Source organism: Lupinus angustifolius, unplaced genomic scaffold, assembly GCF_001865875.1.
Source record: "Lupinus angustifolius cultivar Tanjil unplaced genomic scaffold, LupAngTanjil_v1.0 Scaffold_19_65, whole genome shotgun sequence".
In the NCBI taxonomy this organism is placed as follows: domain Eukaryota; kingdom Viridiplantae; phylum Streptophyta; class Magnoliopsida; order Fabales; family Fabaceae; genus Lupinus; species Lupinus angustifolius.
The window spans coordinates 70,707-92,274 of record NW_017719353.1 but is presented as its reverse complement, the minus strand read 5'-3'; the positions used below and the strand labels follow the sequence as shown (position 1 = coordinate 92,274).

Sequence of the window (21,568 nt, the reverse complement as noted above, 5' to 3'; positions counted from 1 at the left end):
CAGCCCGTTCTATGCTTCTGTCAGCATCGGCTCCTTCTGAGTTCTGGGGTTAGGCTGTCAAAACTGCGGTTCATGTCATTAACAGAATTCCTTCTTCTGTTACTTCAGGTTTGTCTCCTTTTGAAAGGTTGTATGGTCATCCTCCTGATTATTCATCATTGAGGGTTTTTGGTTCCACTTGTTTTGTTCTTCTTCCTCATGTTGAACGGAGTAAATTGACTCCTCGATCTGCCATATGTGTCTTTCTTGGTTATGGGGATGGTCAGAAAGGTTATCGTTGTTATAATCCTTCTACTCGTAAATTGTATATTTCTCGTCATGTTGTTTTTCTTGAGCATTTGCCTTTTTATTCTATTCCATCTGACTCTCAAAACATTACCAGGTCTGATCTCATTCATATTGATCCATTTGTTGCGGATATTGATGGTCCAAATGACTTTAATTTTGAGAATTTCAGGGATGAAGCTCCTCATACCCCCCCGCCTGCCCATGACCCTCTGCAGATTGGTGATCCTCATCCTCAACCACCTCATCTTCCTCGTCGTTATCCTCAACGTATCCATAAGTCCACTCAGCTCCCTGACTTTGTTTACAACATTTATTCTACTTCTTTTGCTTCTGCTTTGACCTCTCTCCACAGGTTATCTGAGCCATCCTCCTATCAAGAGGCTGTTCTTGATCCTCTTTGGCAGCAGGCTATGAACGATGAACTTTCTGCTTTGCACAAAACAGGTACTTGGACTATGGTGTCTCTACCACCAGACAAACGTGCTATAGGTTCTCGTTGGGTCTTTAAGATCAAGATCAAGTCTGATGGTTCTATTGAGCGTTACAAAGCTCGTCTTGTTGCCAAGGGATATGCTCAACAATATGGCATGGATTATGAAGAAACTTTTGCTCCTGTTGCCAAGATGACAACCATTCGCACTCTTATTGCTATTGCATCTGTTCGTCAATGGCATATCTCTCAGATGGATGTCAAAAATGCTTTTCTAAATGGTGATCTTCATGAAGAAATATATATGGTTCCTCCTCCTGGAGTTTCTCATAATCCGGGGGAAGTATGCAAGCTGCAAAAAAATCTCTATGGGCTCAAACAAGCTTCTCGCGCTTGGTTTGAGAAATTCTCTATTGTGATAACTTCTTTTGGCTTCTCTTCAAGTCCACATGATTCTGCTTTATTTGTCAGAAATACTCCTCATGGTTGTATTATCATCTTTTTATATGTCATATGTCGATGATATGATCATTACTAGTGATGAGATTACAAAGTTGAAAACGCAACTAGCAGAACAATTTGAGATGAAGGATTTAGGTACTCTTACATATTTCTTGGGAATTGAAGTAGCCTCATCTCCTAGGGGTTATCTTCTTTCCCAATCGAAATATATTGCTGATATTCTTGACCTGGTTAGTCTCTCTGACACTAAAGCTGTTGACAGTCCTCTTGAGACTAATGCTAGATATACATCTTCTGATGGTGTTCCTCTCTCTGAACCTACTCTATATCGCACTCTTGTTGATAGTTTGGTGTATCTGACCATTACCAGACCCGATATTGCTTATGCAGTGCACATTGTTAGCCAGTTTGTGAGTTCTCCTACTACTGTTCATTGGGCAGCTGTTCTTCGGATCCTTCGTTATCTTCGAGGCACTCAGTTTCAGAGTCTTCTTTTCTCTTCAACTTCTTCCTTGACATTGTCTGCTTATTCAGATGCTGATTGGGCTGGGGATCCTACTGATCGCAAGTCTACTACAGGTTTCTGTATCTTTCTAGGAGATTCCCTCATATCTTGGAAGAGTAAGAAGCAGGATGTTATTTCTCGCTCTTCTACAGAGGCTGAGTATCGTGCTATGGCAACCACCACTGCTGAAATAGTTTGGTTGCGTTGGTTACTTGCTTCTTTGGGTGTTGATCAACCTGAACCCACTCCCATGTACTGTGACAATAAGAGTGCTATTCAAATCGCTCATAACTCTGTCTTTCATGAGCGTACTAAACACATTGAGATTGATTGTCACTTCACACGTCACCACTTCCAACATGGCACCATCACCTTACCCTTCATTTCTTCTTCGTTGCAGATTGCTGATTTGTTTACCAAACCTCATTCTACTCAACGTTTTCGTTTCTTGACTAACAAACTCTCGATGCTTTCGATTAACGCATCTTGAGTTTGAGGGGGAATGTTAAATGTATTGTAGTTATTAGTAAAGGGTAGTCTTGTCTTTTTGTATTTACTTAACCTCTTATATGTATTGGCCCTTTGGCCTTATCTCCATCATTAATTCCATATTGCATTTCTCCCCCTTCTCTCTTCTTCTTCTCCTCTCCCTTCTCTCTTCCTTCCTATGCAGCTGATCTAACAAATGGTAAGAGCCATGAAAAGAAAGTTTCTTGATGAATCAAGAAGTGTATAAAAGAAAGCTTAAAAAATAAGAATGAGAAACAAAGATTAGTAATATTATCATTGAATGAATTGAATTGATCGAATAAGAAGTGAGTCAATATGACTTATTTATACAAGAGAAAAGAATGAAAAGAAAGCTTGTAAAACAAGTAACTAACATAAATCTAACTTGTTAATTTCTAACTTTCTAACCAAATATCATCTTCCAAAATAACCTATCATATATCTTTAATATCCCTCTCAAGCTGGTGAGTGAAATTTTTTTGCTCTCCAGCTTGGAATTGATTTGAAGCTTGATTTGAAGTAATAACAACGCTTAACCACCCATGGCAGAAGATATATCATCAAACGCTTAACCACCCATGACAGAAGCTATATTTCATGACAGAAGTTATATATGAGCTTAACCATCATGGACAGAAGCGAACCAACCATTGATGATGAAAGAGAGAGAACGAATCAGAATCTTGATCCTAATGAGATGTTTCTTTGAATAAGAAAGAGGGGTAAATGATGAAGAATAAGAAAAGGATGTAATCTTGTATAAGATAAATTGGTTATGGTACTCCATTCTTGAAGAGCTTGAGGATATCAAGAAACTAGCTTATGCACTTGAAAATAATTCTTGACCAAAAACAAACTCCTTTGATCTGAATTTGAAGGTCGATGAAGAAGGTGATAATGAAGAATTTAGGGCCATATGTTGAAAAGAAATATTGGATGCTGAAGAACAACGTTGGAGCAATCAAAGAAATCAATATAGTCTTGCCACATGCAGCATTGTCATCTATTAGAAGTAAGACAACACTAATGAAGGTCATTGAGATGGGAAAAAGGCACCACCATGTTCTTGATTGTTGAAGTTTTCCATGAAATCCCTCATGGAACCATAAGCGAAAGCTATCAAAAGATAATTATGCTCTGATACCATGTTAAAATGTAGTAAGAGTCATGAAAAGAAAACTTCATAAATCAAGAAGTGTATAAAAGAAAGCTTAAAGAAAGAAGAATGAGAAACAAAGATTGATAATATTCTCATTGAATGAATTGAATTGATTGAATAAGAAGTGGGTCAATATGACTTATTTATACGAGAGAAAAGAATGAAAAGAAAACTTGTAAAACAAGTAACTAACGTAAACCTAACTTGTTAATTCCTAACTTTCTAACCAACTATCATCTTCCAAAATAACCTATCATATATCTTTAATATGATAAAATACTTCGATTAAACAAAAAAATTGATGTTGAAAATTTGATATGCAAATAACATAACTAATTTTAGTACCTTTTTCCCATTAATACCAGTTATTAATTAATATACTTTAACTGGCCATATATGTTAATTCTCATGTCTTATTAATTTATGGCAAATATTTATTCGACTAGTTTTGGCAACATCCATTTTCAAGCTTTACCGTAATCGCAAATTCGGAAAAATATGTTCAAAGAAATATCTTCTAACCTATGATTGTAAAATCAGATGTAAAAACTTATATTAGTTAAACTAGGGAGATTACTCATAATCTATTTGCATCTCTTATAAATAAATGAATTTCGATATAATAATTGCAATATAAAAAACTTCGATCGCATCATTACAAACTTAATTCTTGTACTAACTTCATATTGCTAAAGTCAACATATTACATCAAGGTATCCTTCTCAATGAAAGGGAACGGTGGAAGGAACTCCACTTTTCTCCATCACTGAAGAATCCAATACTAAAAATAAAGAAACACATGATTTTGTTATTTTTTTAATTTGAAAATAAGAAAATCTGAACCATTAAATAATTATAAGTGTCATATATTAAAATCTAGGGTCAGTACTAGACTCTCCAGCACGGGAGAGGAGCCCAACCCGTGTGGAAGGACTACATCAAAAGCATTAAGAGAAAATGACATCTACATTGGCTAAATGGTGATATTGAAATTTGAAAATGAGATATGAGTGGGGTGGGGTACCTTGTTGATATTACGTTTTAAAGTCAAGAAAATCAAATTCTAGACACAGGACCCAATGCCCACTTTTTGTGGCTGAAATTCTAAAATACTTGAGACTTTTTTATATTCCTTGCACATAATATTCTAAAATCGAGAAGCTTAACTAGAAAGAGAGATTCGTTCCGTGCGAATTCAAGCAACCATAGATTAGATAAATATATATTTTAACATCGATATGGTTTTTGTTTATATAACCACTTAGATAGAACTGTAGAATTTTTATCAATGAGGGACACCCTTAGTACTAAGGAAAAATACGTCAAGAATCTAACTCACCTTTTTTCACAAAAATGATGAAACTAATTCATGAAATGTGAATAGTTAAATGACAACATTGAATTGTAATTGTTTTGGAGTGTGTTTTGTAACACAATTAGGTAGTTCATAATTTTTTGAGTGAACTTATATGGAAAAGACATACTAAATCGTGAGATATAAAATATGTTTTATGATTAAAAAAAATATAAGCAAGTAAGATATTAAATATGTGTTTTATGATTAAGAAGTTGGTCCAGTGGTTGGACAAAGTTTGACCTTAATATATGATACAAGAAGAAAGGTTGATACTTGATCCCTTCTAATAACAATTGCTTGAAATACCAACACATTACCTCAAAATTGATTAGTCTCATGCCCAAAATGCAAAGAAAAAAGATTAGATGTTTTGAAGAAAAAATAGAAAATTCAAGTTTAATGAATGGAAAATTATTATTTATTTTTAAAGGGTAATTTTATGTCTTTTTTTATCGATAACTAATATCATTCTTCGAATATAATTCGCTTCAAGTCGTAAAAGTTCATTAGATAACGAGGTTAACTTTCTCAATGAAGTTTTTTATACCCAAAACTCAAACTCAGGAAACTACTAAGAAAAATTAAGCATGTCTCACCTAATCAACTTCTTGTCCATAGTTATGCATCTAATATATATGTATCAAATCAAGTATTGTTCAAACTTTTATCATTACGATACTATTTAAATAAAAAAATAGTAAACTTAAAAGAAACATAATTGATCATTGCATTTTTAATAGATTACTAAATTGATACTCTCGTACCACATCAAAAAATAATTTTTTGTGTGACCTTTGTCTTTTTTGTTTTGTTTTTATCTATGTTCAAACTTGAAAGTCAAACACCAAACAGAAAGAAGATTAAAAGGAAACCATAATGGGTATTTTTTGTGGAAATATGTTGTTTCATTTTTTGTACCACTTGATATGCTATTATCTCTGATTAGTTAGAAAAAATAATTTAAGTTAAAATATAATTATTAAATATTTTTTTAGCCAATTATATATTTTAACATAAATGAATAAGACAGTAAATATGTACCCAATTTTTATATATGAGTAGAAGGGTAAACATAGCAAAAATATTGGTACACGTGGATACCTGCAAAAATAATACAAGAACAATCCACAAGGACTCAATTTTCAACATGATTCCATTGAAATGCCTAGAAAGCAATGTTATAAGGATTAAAGAGTCCCTCCAATCTAATAGTTGTCTGAATTTATAAATAATTTTGATTTACCGTTTTAATGAATGAAAGGTTGAATCGTTTTAAAATTGAAAATGGAAAATATTAATCTAATTTTCTCTTTTATCCTGTTATAAAAAAATTAAGGAAAATTAATCTAACATAATTATGCTAATTAGACATCTATATGTGAGAAAAATGATATATTATTCTATCAAATCCTTCCACTTATCTTCATACCCACAAAAGGTGACATGCCATAAATTGATATTTTACTTATTAATGATTGATTTATAAATAACATGTGTTACTTTCTTATGAATAGAAAAATTAGTATAAGAATATAGTAGAAAAATACAACATTACTTTATATCTAATCATATATGACATTTCGATTACAAGTATATCAGGCTCTTTACGTGGCAACGGGTAGTCTCGTACATTTCAGTGACTCGTCGTGGCTGCGATGCTGATGCTGGACCTGCTTGACACGTAACCTACTTTTGTGAAAGTCCTCCTTCATTTTTATTTGCCCATGAGAAACACTTGTATTTATATGAACTAGATAAAAATATTAAATAAAATTCTAATAATATATTAATATTTTATTTTAATTAAATTTAACATTAAATAACAGCATAAAAACTATAAAATATATTTTCTATAAATATAACATGTTCTGCATCTTTATAAAAGATTTTATCCGTGTATTAAAGAATCACTGCCACATGTCAACTACTGATTTGTAAGAACTCCCACATCCTCGCCCCCATTAATAGGAGATATGTTATTTAATTGTTTTTTATTTAAAAAAATACTCACAATCATTCATCACACGCGTCTATGTATGTATATAATAATATCAATATTCTATATAGATTTATACATATTTACTCGATTGATATATCAATTATTATTTATTTAGTTTACTATTTTTAAGAATAAATATATATGGTAAATAATAGAATGACAGTGTATAAAACTTATACATTGTTAGTTTATATACTTTTTTCTCTATAATAACAGATCATTTTTTTATAGATCTATATTTCTAGCTATTGTTTTTTCAAATACGAATTAGACGGTTGTAAATACTGACAGCTGATTTAAGGGGCAGCAAGGGGTTTGTTTTCTGACTAAAATTTCAAAATGCTATGTTGCAAACATTTCGTTCTTAGCAAGGATCCAATCCCTTGTTAGAAAATATATATCATGTATCTATATGTTATCCCTTATTTTGGACTAAAGGAAACACGAAACATATATATTCTGCAGTTTGACCGGACCCTGAAAAATCGGATTTGAAGAAATATAACCAAACTCGTTAATGTCAAAGATCATATGGTTGTAGTCGTTGACAAGTAACACATCTCCCTTTGAAAAATCAAAATGGGAACATATCATCTTTATTTGGCGAAGGTGTCATATATTTGATTTGTATTCTTATTGGTTAAACTTATTGAACAAGGCACCAACCTATACACCAAAGATTTCGGGATAAGGATTCAACTAACTTGTAGCTTACAAACATCCTGAAAGAGGAAGTAACCACACCTAGGATTTTAAGTAGACGATTCTCATTCCGGTATTAATTCAAAACACCAATAAAGACATTATATTTTTTTAACTTTTAAAAATATTTTTGTATAATGTATCATATATCTCGTGATTTTAATAGCTGAAATAAATAATATTACGAGGGTGTATTTTATTCTCATTTGAGAATGTTGTAAAAATATAATCAGCTGCCTACTTACCTTCTCTTAAATCCATGCATTAATGGTGCAGAGAATCTCCACATCAGAAGCAATCTATAACCATAGTAATTAGATTCGTTCATCAGATTTATTGTTCAACCAAATTCATCCATTTTCTTGTAACAACCATTATTCAAAAAGTGATTAATCATGGATTCCTAATAAATGAAATGAAATCTTGGAACATAATTCATTATTCACAAAAAAATCTTACACCAAAAACACATTGAATAATCTAAAATACATCAATCCTCCACTCTACCAAACCAATAATCTAAAACACAAATCTTACACCATAAAACAAATTGAATACAAGCACTATGGATCATCAACCATATACAATAATTATTATACAACTAAATACACATGCTGCAAAAAATGCAACAAATGCAAATTTCATCACATCGTCATCAACTGAAGGAAATGGAGGAGCCAGATTTGTGAAGGAGAGTTTGGGCGCGTGAAAGTTGCTCCGTTAGTAAGACAATTTTGGCGTGGTAATCACGCGCCTGGTCTACAGTCTCCGCTTCCAAATCCCCGAGCTGAGAACAAAGCATCTCCTCCGCCTCCTCCGCCACGCGCAGACTCTCCCACGCGCTCTGAAGCTTCCGCTTCATCTCCTCTTCTCTCTCCTTGCTTTCTTTCAATTCCTTCTCGAGTTGCTCGTTCCTCTTCTTCAGCTCCAAGGCCGCCGTGTCATTATCCGGCGAAGTGTTCTTCCGATCGTTCTGGTTCCCGCCGATGCCAATAACCGCCATAATGTGTGCCATAGAAAGAGATGAATTATTAGATTGAATAAATAGAAAGAGTAATTAAAATTGGAAAAAAGTGATTATGCGAGGAATGGGAAGAATTGTGATGCGGCGAGATGGGTATAAATAGAAGAAGATCAAGTATTTCCATGTTTACGGGTTCAATGAACATCGTTTTCATACTACATTGTTAACCAGATCAACTTTGCTGACGCGTTTGCTTTGATTTTTTATTCAATGATGGTATCTCAAACATGAAATAGGTTTTTAATGTTTTTTAGTTATTTTTATATGTTCAAATAGATAAGAGATGAAATTGCCTAATCTAGTGCTATAAAACACGGCTACATCTTAAGACGGGTAAAATGTAAAGAGTTTAACCGTTGATAATTATATTTATTGGGAGAGACATATATACATACTAATATTAGTTTGTTACATGAAATGAGAGAATACATTTGATAATACAAAAAAATAGACAAAAGATGAAAAATAAATAAGACATCAATAATTTATTTTGTTCAAAAAATTGTGGATTGTATATTTTTTTATTTTGAGTACCTTTTTTTTTTCTTTCCGTTTCCTTTCATTTTTGTCTCCATTTCATTTTATTTTTCCCCTGGCAAAGTTTTTTATTACTTTTGTTCATATATAATTGTATTTTAATATGAGAATAATACATCAGAAATAACTTATCTCTTTAAACTATCTTTAAATCAGTTAGAATTTGACATGTGTCTCTTTAACTCATTTAAGTATTGATATATGTTTTTTTTATTTTTTGCTAATATTCTCACTTATTATTAAGAGATTAAATGGAGAAGTCATATGTCAAGATTTAGAGATAAGTTATATTCTCACACGAAATTAATACATTATTCTTTTTAATATTGTATAACACATATCGCAGGAAAGAATCATAATTTTCTAACTTCTGGCAAAATCGTTTATTGCAAGGGAGAAGAGGGAAACTATAAGTCTAGAATCATGGGTTAATTATAAATAATGAATTTGATTCATGAATTAGGTTATAGTAAATGTGTAGTACGTGAGTGCTTTACCAAGATTTTTAATACATCACCTTATTTATTTTATTCCCTGTGATTAATATATGCAAATAAATTATTTTGGAAGGGGGCACTGAAATTTGTTCTTTAACCATGTCCATTGCTAGTGCTTTCTCATCTCCTGTCACAAGGATTGTGCTATAAACATATTGAAACCAATATATGGCAAAATATTTTGGTGGTGGTGTTTTTGGTGGACCCTTATATAAAAAAGAATATTTTATGGTGATTTTCGAAGGTTGTATCCACTTTGGTGGTTTAATCTTTCCATCTTAAAAACTACTTTTTTATTGCTACATGGGAGTTTTTTTTTTCATAAGCAAAATAGAGAAAATATAAGACTTGAGAAATTAGAAATACATCTTAACGATATTTTTCCCCGTTTCCCTCAAAAAAAATTACACAAACTCATAACATAAAATAAGTCAAATTTCTACTTGGGAGAACATGGAAACATTAGAGGGTGAATTTGACACAATGATAAGGTAATTGTTTAGTGATTATTAGTTTATGAGGTCACAAGTTTAAATTTTGAAAACAACTTCTCCTCTTAAAAAGTAAGAAGATCACATTCATTTATCCTCTTCAAACTCTATTGATGTACTGAGTAGCCATTTTTTAGATACGGAAACACAACCACAATTATTGTATCCCACCCAATAGTGTAGCAAGTTAGATGTATAGACACTAGGCCCAATTCACATTCTTCATCCCTATGGAAAATAAAAATGGTGAATGCTTTTAACACTTTCCTTTTTTTTACTAATTTTAGTCAATTTTCATTTACAAAATTGTATTTCAATAACATAAACATATATTATGAAAGTAAGAGTGGTTCGGTACGAGGTTTTCACTTAGTAGACTCTGATAGATATACATAATATTATACTCGTAAACAATGAAATTATTTCTAAGATTTAAACAAGTGACTTGTAGGTCAAAAGACAAATGACTTTAACATTGGGTAAAATTCTATAATAGGGTGTCAAACATGGGAGTAAAATAATAAAAACAAAGTGTGTCAAATGAATTCAATTTTATTTTTGAAAAAACACGCTTATATTTATGGTATGAGTCTATAATGGGGTTATCAAGATTTTTAAATTGGAATTTCCAGAAGCTCCATTAGATTAACTTTTTTTTATGTCCTTTTGATGTTGATACATTTGCTGCTCAACTCAGGTACTGATTGACTTTTTCATTTACCAAACTGAAGTCATAAGCACATAAAATTACAATCAATTAACTTCATATGAAATGAATTTACTTTTACCATGATAAGTCTAGCAATTCCAGATTTGAAGAACTTACAACTTTTAAAACTATTTCTGGGTGATTAATATCAGAAACAAGAGCTAGCTGGTGTTACTAAGTCATATCTCATGGAAGGTCAGTGCAATTTTTCCTTAATTTAGTTATTTCTTTTACAAAATTTTGAAAACAGAAAAATTAAAATAAGATATCACATTGTAATTAGTAGTGAAAGATATCATTTGACAATGAAAACAGAAAACAACCAAAACTTGCTCTAAATCTGATATGTAGTTTTGTCTTATATCATATTTTGCAGAGTGAATAAGCAGAGCCCAGTTCGGTGCAAATTCCGGAGATTGTAACAACTCGTATGTTCGTGATACATTTTTTGGGACAACATTGCCACAATGAATAAGGGCAATGTAACAAAATACCACAATGCAACTTAATGAATTTACAACATTCCAATCCAACCCCCTTCCTTTTATTGAAATTAATGTGTTGATGCAAGAAGTAGCAAAAAGAATAGGGAAAACTCATGCTAAACCTGACATGAACACATCCTATGATGATGGCAAAGTCAATGATCTTTATAGAATACTCCATGGCATTAATGAAACCTTGACTCAGAGGGTTTGTTTCCCCTGAAAGCTGAAAGAGAAAAGAATGACCTTGACCCTGGAACATGAATATGCAGAAGAAAATAGGAAGGGATTAAAAGAAGCACCATTAGTGAGAAAATGTATTATTTCAGAGCAATCACAAGGAGCATGGATTTGCTAAGGGTCTAGTTAACTAATGAAGTGAATTTCAAAATTACCTCTTGTGGTAGGACCAGTACTTGAATCACGGCCTTCTTGCATCTTTTGAGAACCCTTGCCATCATCTCTGCTTGCTGCATACCAGAAATTTATAAATGGTGAGAATATTGGCAAGAGGAAGATATTTAAATCGGAAAAGCAAGGCTTACGAACTTTCAATCAGTCAAGAGTGACATAAAAGACAGCATTTTAAGTACAGCAGAAGAGTAGGGTTGACTACTTGGATTAAATGACGTCATAATATCCTCTCAACAATCATGTCTATAGACACCATTTACACTTGAGTCTTTCTACTTCTAGCGATTGGGCTACTTCCATAACTAGAGCTCTCCAAATACATTCCTAAACAACTTAAGGTATTCTACCATAGTTTACTAGCATAAAATTATGGTACCTCGATCTTTGACTTTCTGTCGTAACCTAGAATGCTACAGTTAAGAGTTTTCTGAAGTTTGACCAAGATATGCCCCAAATAACTGAATCGTGGATATTTCCAGCCAAAATTAAGCACCAAATAAGTAGAGCATAGCTTGTTGACTTGTATGCTGCAACTTATAAGGCTATGCTGACAAGATTGAGGGATTCCAAAATTTATTGTACTTTGCCATCAGGTTTGAATGACAAGAGAAGAGCAAAACAAAATGGCAAATGCACTTAAATTAGTTTACTATTACCTAAATTTCTTTCATATACTTCACGTACTGAACATTTTGGATGCCCATAGCTTTTTGCATTGAGTGCTGCCTTTCTCAGTAGATTGTCAGCGTTCCTTTTATTAGAATTTTTAAACTCCTCAGCATCATCCTCTCCTTCAGAAAAAATAGATGGGCTAGACCAGCCAGAAGAACCTGCATCTCCCTTGCTCTTCCGAGCGAATTTCAAGAGTCTTTTCAAACCTTTGGGTGCATCTTTTTGGTATATCATGACAGGAGGATTCTCAGCATTTCCCCACTCAGAAGTTTCAGGCTCACTAGTTTCTTCTTGAAGCATCTGTGACAGAGAATGGCGAACACGAGGACTAGTGGATCCTGCTGCAGGAAAGTTGCTCTGAAATGCAGGTTGAAATGTGATATCCTCACATGGCTTGGGCAGTTTCAGATCCTCTTCCGTATCCACCCAGGCAGAAGGTGATATTGTTGACTCTTCTTCATTTTCTATTTTTAAGGAAAACTCTTCTATATTTGTCGAGACATCACCATTCTCACTACGATTTTGGTCTACGTTTTTTGTCTCATCGCATTGCATGTGGTTATTTATCTGAGATTCTATTTCTGTGGCATTATTCTGGTCCCTGTCTGAATGCTGACTGACCAAGTCAGAAGCATTGACAACCAACTCACTTTCTTGATCGTTAATTAGATCTTCACTGTCTCTGAGAGGTTTGTCCAGCTTAGGAGGACTTTTCTTCTTCTTATGATTACCAGGTCCAGGTCGAGTACCCTTGTGTAACAATGGTTTTGATTCCAATGGCACTACACTGCTTTTCTTGGTTCCCTTGTTACCTAGGCCAATCTTGGAAGTAACAGAGGTTTCTCCAGAAGAAGTCATTGTTTTTGCTTTGATTGCTTTGCTCTTGGCTGGGACAGCTGGTTGACGCTTCTCATTCGTGCTTTTAAAGCTTCCTACATTACCGGTCTGAGTTTCTTTCTCATTTCTGCTTCGCTGCTGAGATTTTTCCCGTTGGGAGCTTGGTTGAGGAACAGCTGCTGTTGACATTGGCTTCTGTCGTGTTGGGGTGGTGCTAGCAGATGAAATTCCACTACGAGCTTTAGCAGGGGATATTGCAGAAGCCCTTGGTGAAGGTGTTGCTGACCAAGACTTACGAATTGCAGGCATTGGTGATGTTTTGGATGAAGTCTTTTTGGTAACAGAAGGTTTAGCAGTTTCCCCTGGAGAATTTGCAGGTTGAGTTGAATTTCTAAGAGATTTCTGGGGCAACCTTGCAGAACTTTTTTTATTTGCAGTCGAACTTTTGGATAACATTTCAGCTTTCTTCTTATCAAGTAGTTGCTGCATTTCTTGATATTGTGCTTCCTTTTCTACTTGTTTTCCAGGCTTCTCTCGGCTGAGTTTTGCATCTCTTTTCTCCTTATAATGATCATAAGACCCTCCTCTCTGCTCAAATGTAACATTTTGCTTTCTGTTGGGCTGGGACTTTCCAAATAGAACTGGCTTGCTTTCGACCATTTTTTTCAGGATCTGGTTGAACTCTGCTTGCTTTCGTTTATTCCATTCTTCTGAGACTGCTAACTTATCAACAATATCCTCTCTTACTTTTGGACCAGTCTCTTCTTGATTTTCTACTGAATTTGAACCTACACTTTCCTGCATTTCTGGTTTTACATCACAAACAGTGTTCTCGTTGTTATTGTGACTTTCAGAGATAAAATTAGACACCACTCCTACTTTTGAATTCTTAAGAATCTCAGCATATGCTACATCATTGGAACTCACTGGAACAGGATCATCATGAACAAGTTCTGGGTGGCCACGAACAGAGGTTTCTCCCATGCCACTGTTTGTACTCCATCTTCTCAAGACAGATTTAGTTGTACTAATAGAAACTTCTGTTAGTGACTTCCTCTTTTGAGTACCTGCAGTTTCGTCCCGCTGTTTGCTTTCAAAGAGACTGATTGCATCTTGCACAGTTATCCTCCTGACATCAATTTCTGTCTTCTTATGAGGCTGTTCAGATATTTCCCCGTTACTGTCATCTTCGGCAGCATCTTTATAAGATATTAGCCTCTCTCTAGAAGGAAAGTAACTGAGACTCTTGATAGTTAGTGTAGCAGCTTTGCGGGTTCCAGTTCTTCCTATTTGTACCCTTCGCATAGGGGATGCTGATCTTCTGGGTGTTGTAGATCTTATGAGAGAGCGACTCCTCTCAGCAGATGCTTGATCCTCATCACCTGAGTTGGAGGATTCACTTTCTGTTGGACTGTGTCTCTCAACTTGAGCAGCTTTTGCTGGGGAAACACTATACTTAACCGGTGTATCTGAATGTACTGGCTTGGAAATAGGTAGGTTTTTAACGGACCTGTTTGAACCATCATTCGACATATCACATGTTGTTTCATTGTTCATGGGACCAACATCCTGGCTCTTTTGGTTTAGTTCTATAAACTTGCTCAAAGAATTCCTTAGAAAACATACAATCGTGATATCTTAGTAAGAGATAAAAGAGAAAACATATAAGTGCAATCTATGTGACCTTTAAATATAACAAAACAAAAACCTAATGCTTGCAATTCTGAGGTTCAATGAACATATCAGTCTTCTAAAACTTACTCTATATTAGTAGCACCAAAATGTTGAGAAAATTTTGCTAAATAAGCAATATCTTTAGTGGAGCAGGTAGCACCAGTAGCTTCGCTTAAAGTTTCAGCTAACTTGTTCCTCAATGCTGTAAGTCTTAGATCCATTGCTCGTAACAAGTCATTCCTGGCATCATAGTTTCAAAAAGCTTAAAAGTGGGTGCAGCCAATCTTTATCTGCTAAAAGTAACGCAATAGTCTCGAGAACATACTTTGAAGTTTCAGATGACACATTGTTCACTTCAGGCTGTTCATATGCAATAAACTGTTAGATGAAATAAAATGCAACATACTCAAGTAAGAACCTAAATTTTAAGTTGATTTATTGGCAATATGCTAATAGTGTGAATGAATTTGCAAAATGAACTCTATAATATTGGAGAAAAGGGTGGTCCTGATTTCAGAAGACAGCTATGAAATATAAACTACACATGTCCGCTATTATCTGTCGAAAGACAGAGTATCACCTTCCCGTATAAAGAAACATGGAATTTTTTTGAATCCTCCAACTGATACATCTCATCCATGATTGTATTGATATCATTTACCAAATTTGGTAAAGTAACAACATGCAGGAACCTGAGACGCAAAAATAATATCAGAGAGATGGTAAGACTTTCCTAGAAGTAAAACGAAAAGGGGAAATGAAGAACAAGCCACTTTGATAGAAACCTTTTTACAGTCACTTTTGAAAACCATTCAGCACCATGCAGATTTTCTGATAATTGAAGATCAAAATTTGCATCACATCCTTTAGCATACAAATCATTTATTGCAGGTACATGTGGCAACAAGTGTTCCAACTGTCCAGCTGCTATTTTCTCGGATTGTTTCCCCTTGCAAACAAATGTTTCATACCTAGTCCGCCACCACAGAGATATATCAGTAAACATCCAGTAAAGAACCATATATTTAAAAAACTCACATAGAGAAAAGTTTAGGAAAAAGCTACTTAAAGCACAAAGGAATCTACTGAAAGAAGAACTAACAAAGTAAACTATAATGACTCTAATAGAGTACATTAGTAGAATGGCTATGAGCCTATGACATAATACAAGTACAAGCCTGCTCCAAAGTCTGAAGGATATGTTTTGTCAAACAATAGCAATTATACTATTAACACACCACAAATCATTAAATTCATTCATCAGAATACATGTTTATTTAAAAAATAGGTTGAATCAATAGTAAAAACCAGGGTAGAATTGAAAGAAATGGCAAGATATCTGATGATTGAAGAGTGGAAGATATTCTTGTCTTATTTGATTCCATGCTCAGTGAAAGAGAATATTCGAATGATGGGATTGAAGGTAGACGTGGAGCTGAAATTGGAATGTTTTTGTAGAGATATTGTCTTCTGTTTTACTCTAGGATTCAAATTGGAATTCTGACACTAAATAGTTTCGGGTTTGAAATTCTTAATAGCAGGATAGTAGAATAGTAAGTAGTCATTTTGGATTTGAAGAAACCAATTCCCTTTCTTCCTTCATTTCTTTTCTTTTTTTATGTTCATATATATTCAATGACAGAAACACACAATCATATACAATTTCATCAAATCTCATAAAAGTTTCCAAGTTTGTAATTCAATGCTGTCACTTTCTACAATTATAGTCGAATACTCAAATACTTTAGAGATTGACTTTAGAAGTCTATTTTCACTTTCAATGGTATAAAATAAAGGGGGACAATAAATCCTCCAAAATAACTCTAGGAGAAAAAATAATATAATGATCCAACAAAAAAAATCGGATGAGATACAATTGTTTCAACAAACAAAAAATAAGAGCCAACCTGGAAAGTTCAAAATTATGCAACAACAAAAAATTGTTTCAAAATGGTAAGTTCGGATGAGATACAATTCTAACTACAGATTAAATAAGAGCCAACCTGTTTTGGTTCGGAAAAATCTGAAATGAAGCAAAATTCAAAGGTGCATCACCATCTTCTGCATACTCCATTTCCAAAAAATTTGATGAAGAACAAAGCAACTTGAACCTAAAAGGGAAAAAATTACTTACATGTAACCATCAACTTGTACCTAAAAGGGAAAAAATTACTTAGATGTAATGTAACCAGACATCATATTCGAGTAACAAAATCAATTTTATCACAACAAAAAAAATCCAAAATTTCAAATCATAAGCAATCCAATGCAAAGAAATTATGCAATAAATAAAATATAGACCAAACATGGATGGAACTTTAGAATCTTACTAATTCAGGTTTATTCAAATCTATTTGTTTCATTCACTAAGACTTGAAATCAAGACTTTAGGTAAATGAAATTGAGTTACTTATCGATTGGACCACTCTTCCTACTACCATTGTTATGATAAACGAAAAAATTCCTCATTTCGATAAAATAAAAAATAAAAAAACGGTGGTGTGATTGAAGATTAAGAATAAAACAAGGAGCAGTTACAATCAGAGAGTGAGATTTTGCAGATTGAAAGGGATAACTGGAAATGCATTAGATCTAGCACATAAAAGGAAATGAATGTAGTGTTGTTCAAATTTGGTAAACAAAAAAAAACGGAATTGTAAATGAAGAATAAGAAAGTGAAACGGAAATGCAAGGAAAGAAAGTGAGGAGAAAGAAAACCGAGGTTGTTTGTTGTTACCTTCTACGATTGAGATATGAAAATAAACGTGTTTGTTTTTATGAGAGAAAGAGAGATTATGAAAATGGTGAGTGAGAATCCAACACAGCGATGAGTGTGTGAATGAAGAAAGACAAAGTGAATAACTAATCTATAAATACTAAGAATCAAATTTTGTGTCTAAATCTTGTGAATAGCACATAATAATGAGGTTAATGATGATGCTGAATAAGGAAGGACTTTATATCAACTAGCATGTTGACATGTACTATCGTGTCTGTCAACCCGCTTTCCTATCGTTTGTAATGTATAGTTTGTATTTTATAAATTCAAATATAATTTTTTGCGCTAAATTTACAGTTAAATTTGTTCAATTAGTCTAATATTCAATTTTTTAAATACACTTTTAAAATAAGAAGATAATAAAGATAAAATAAGAAAGTAATATTATATAGTTTTTTGGTAGAAATAAAAAGATATTGAGGGCAAAATAGGAAAACACAAATTACACCATGATGAGTGATTATTTTGTGTTTTCCCTTTATTAATAGTATAGATCAAAAACATCTTTATGAAATGATTTTTTTCTTAATCATTTTTATTTGGTTTCACACTATCTATCTTTTCCCCCAACATATACATCTTTCCTACTTTCCTTTGGCAGTAAACAACCAAAAATTGTTCATATTTAAGACCAAAAAATAGAATATAAGTGGAGAACAAATTAAGAATATATTTGATACAGTGGAGAACAAATTAAGAATATATTTATTTTATTAAGAATAATCATGATAGTTGTTCTTAGTAACATAAGATATCAAATCACTAAAATATTAAAAATTCGATTTATGAAAATAACACTTCGCTTAGTCTGAAAAAAATTCCTTACCATAATAATAAGATGAGAAGATATTCATGATATTACAAAGAAAAAGAAAATGATGATGTTGAAACTCAGATATTGGAAATTTGGAGCACTTATAAAAGAATATTGATGAAATTAAACCTAGCAAAAGATTTAAATTTAGAGTGGTGGAATATGTGAATATGATTAATTTTTTATAAATAAATTTAATTGGAAATTAGAGGCTGATAAAAGTAGGATACGAAGGTCATTTAACTAACAACAAATTAAAATTTACAGATTTCAACTGTTTTCACCTAAAAAAGGTGAAGATACAACATTCTCACTTTAGAATTTCAAGTGGTGGAGAATAAATTTTTAAATTTTGTACCAAATAAATGAATCTCATTTTTCTATATTGAGTTACCACTTACACAATTTATTCTTTTAAGTGTGTTTTTTTATTGATGATGAAATTCTAGTATAATATCAAATATGGAAAGTTTCACCACCAAGGCGTTGGTCTAGTAGTGTTAGATTTCACTAGATCTTTAAGGTTGATGTTTCAATTTTGGGAACAACATTTGTTAAGAGAAGAGATCACAAACTCCGAAAGAAATTAGTTCATTAACCTTGATAATACAAAAAACATGGAAAGCCCCAAAATATAAGAGGGTGGAGTTTGAATAAATTAATTTTAGATAATAAGGTGCTTAAATATGGTTATTTCTTTTAAAAAAATTTATATTTTAGGTTATGCACATAGTTTAAGAAATTAATAAAATGATGTAAGTGTATAATACATTTAATTAAAATAATTTCATTTAATGTTTATTTGAAATTGAATTATAAAGAAGTGGAGAAACAAAAAAATTATGGATTGATAGTGTATAACATTATTTTTTTAAAATAATTCAAATGATTAATAAATGATACAATAACAATGTATAAAGTTTTATAGTAAATGTGCATAAATATTACATATCTAAAAATAGGAGATGAAAAATGAAGTAATCAAAAAGAGTATTAATGAGAAGTAAAATATAATGTGTATTTATTTTCTAAAACATTATAATATTGTGAATAACTTGAAAAAATTAAAACATTAAAAAATATGGATGGATGGACTAAGTCACATATTAAAAAATGAAGAAAAATACATATATTGAAAGTGTACAAGTTATATATATTATCATTGTATTATCTATTATTCATAAAAAAATAATTCAAATTAATGGTGAATAATATAGTGATCATATATAAATATTAATATTAATAGTACACAAATATTATACTTTTAAAAATAAAAATTGATGAACTAAGTTATGACGTTTAATTTATTATCTATGATTCCATCTAGCACTTAAATGTGCCCATGCTTGAATTGAATGTACAAATGAGAGAATTTATTTAACAAAATATTGATATAGTGATGTAAGGTTTCACTAGATCTTCAAAGTCGAAGGTTCAATTCCTAAAAGGAACAATCATGAACCTCAAAAGACTTACCCAAAAAGTTGAAAATATATCCTCGGAAGTACGAAAAAAAATGAAGAATTGAATAATAACGTGCTCCTTTCATTATTGCTTCCACGCCTAGGCATGCCTTTCACGCTCTGGGTTTTTTATTTTCCATTATTTCTATGGAAAAACAAAACAATAAAAATAAATTTATTTCATCTAAAAAAATCTCATGTTATATTATTATACTTTTGGATCTATCTTGCATTCCGTTATAAGATGATCATTTTGCCTAACACAAAAGTATATGTATATTAATTTGAACATGTGTGTAGAGTGTAGACAAATAAATGTGACAAACATTGGTTGTAGACATGAGAATAAAACGACAATTCTCACCGCAAATAAATGCATTACATGCGTGCATTTGTATTTTCCACATCCACACTATACTTTTACATGCTCCTCGTCAAATATATAAACCACTGTTGTACTTTAGACTCATATTATGCCTATATCAAGATTTATATGATATATGACACCTAACTTGTCTATTATGATGGTTGATTTATGGGTAAATCATACACATCACTCAACTTGTTAAAAATACATAAATATAGAATTTGTAAGTGTAAATTTGTACATTTATAGAATAATTTATTACTAGTTTTCGACTTCAATTGATTGCTCAGTGTTTAATTGAATCAATTTATGTATGATTTGTTGATGTATGCAATTGTTAATAACTCAGTTAATATTACATTCTAGGTACATTGAGGAAGAAAAAGCAAGATAGTCAAAATTGCAACACCTCCTTTTCAGTATTGGGTTGAGCTCAAAGTTGGATACGACGTTCATAACACTTGGAAAATCAATATGAATGGTTGCATCGTGAAAATTTGAAATGGAATACTCTTTCAGCAAGACATATATCATGAGCGAATTTTAAAATTTCTGGACAATCAAATTTGTTGAGCAAATTACAGAGCGAATTTACGTGAATTTTGGCAACTATAAATAGACAAACATGCAACTTGTAAACTAATTTCGCCCCTCTCAATTTCCGGTTTTCTTAGCTTTAAGGCTTTTCTAACCCATTAGTGAGAAAATTTTGAAGATTGATGTCATGAAACTTTTTGGAACTCACCTTGGTGCTCTTCCGTAGAGAGTCTCTATCTTTTCTTCTTCATTGTTATAGCTACTATTAAAATGAGTCACCAACTCCTCTATTGTTGAGATTAGATGTATTCATTCACTTTGGTGTATCTACTTTGGCTCATATTTATATATTTCCATTTCTATTCAATGGTTTCCATGATTTATTCTTATTCTTAATGCTTGTTTTAACTTGACTACCTAGAACAGAAATGAAGAGTTTTTCCCCTTTGGTTGAGTGGGGAGAAAGAAGGGAGAGAAGAAAAAAGTGGGTGGGCCTACAAAATTTCTTTCCATCCACTTATGAGGAGAAAGTGAGAAGAGAAAGAGAGACTTTAGTCGGACAATGATCTGTTGTCTCAAATTGTGTTCTAAACTTTGTCACAAATCATATCAATTAAAAATGTTAATTAAAATTATAATAAAATTTATAATTTAAAATTATAACATTTATTTTTAATTAATAATAAAACAACATTTTCCTACCTCTTTTCTTTATTCTAGAGACATTTTTGTAATTTGAACCACAATATCATCTCTTTCTTCTCATTTTCTATCCAACCAAACAAAAGAGAAAGAGAATAAAATATTTCTTTCTATTCATCTTCTTTCATTCTTCTCTTATACCAAACATAACAAA

At 32.2% G+C, this 21,568-nt stretch overlaps 2 protein-coding genes across 3 annotated transcripts; both read right to left on the bottom strand.

The window, feature by feature from the left end:
* Positions 1 to 7,823: 7,823 nt before the first annotated feature.
* Positions 7,824 to 8,666, bottom strand: LOC109338218 (protein RESPONSE TO LOW SULFUR 4-like). Its single transcript, XM_019575404.1, has one exon. It carries the CDS (start codon positions 8,425 to 8,427, stop codon positions 8,068 to 8,070), a length of 360 nt encoding a protein of 119 aa, XP_019430949.1. The 5' UTR covers positions 8,428 to 8,666; the 3' UTR covers positions 7,824 to 8,067.
* A 2,277-nt stretch (positions 8,667 to 10,943) lies between these two features.
* Positions 10,944 to 17,630, bottom strand: LOC109338217. Of its 2 annotated transcripts, none has more exons than XM_019575402.1 (9): positions 17,490 to 17,630; positions 16,756 to 16,863; positions 15,538 to 15,723; positions 15,333 to 15,444; positions 15,078 to 15,112; positions 14,840 to 14,992; positions 12,226 to 14,690; positions 11,551 to 11,625; positions 10,944 to 11,408 (listed from the first exon to the last, which is right to left on the bottom strand). In XM_019575402.1, the coding sequence occupies exons 2-9, from the start codon at positions 16,824 to 16,826 to the stop codon at positions 11,341 to 11,343; spliced, it is 3,165 nt and encodes a 1,054-aa protein (XP_019430947.1). In that variant the 5' UTR covers positions 16,827 to 16,863; positions 17,490 to 17,630; the 3' UTR covers positions 10,944 to 11,340. The 2 variants fall into 2 exon arrangements, with proteins under 2 accessions (XP_019430947.1, XP_019430948.1); XM_019575403.1 differs by lacking the exon at positions 17,490 to 17,630 and adding an exon at positions 17,083 to 17,191.
* Between the last annotated feature and the right edge of the window lie 3,938 nt (positions 17,631 to 21,568).

Coding starts and splice junctions, on each gene's coding strand:
- LOC109338217 (XM_019575402.1), bottom strand. CDS start 16,826: ATGGAGTATGCAGAAGATGGTGATGCACCTTTGAATTTTGCTTCATTT. Junction 15,724..16,755: donor ATTTTTCCGAACCAAAACAG/GTTGGCTCTTAT, acceptor GTGGCGGACTAG/GTATGAAACATTTGTTTGCA. Junction 11,409..11,550: donor TACTGGTCCTACCACAAGAG/GTAATTTTGAAA, acceptor TTCATGTTCCAG/GGTCAAGGTCATTCTTTTCT.
- LOC109338218 (XM_019575404.1), bottom strand. CDS start 8,427: ATGGCACACATTATGGCGGTTATTGGCATCGGCGGGAACCAGAACGAT.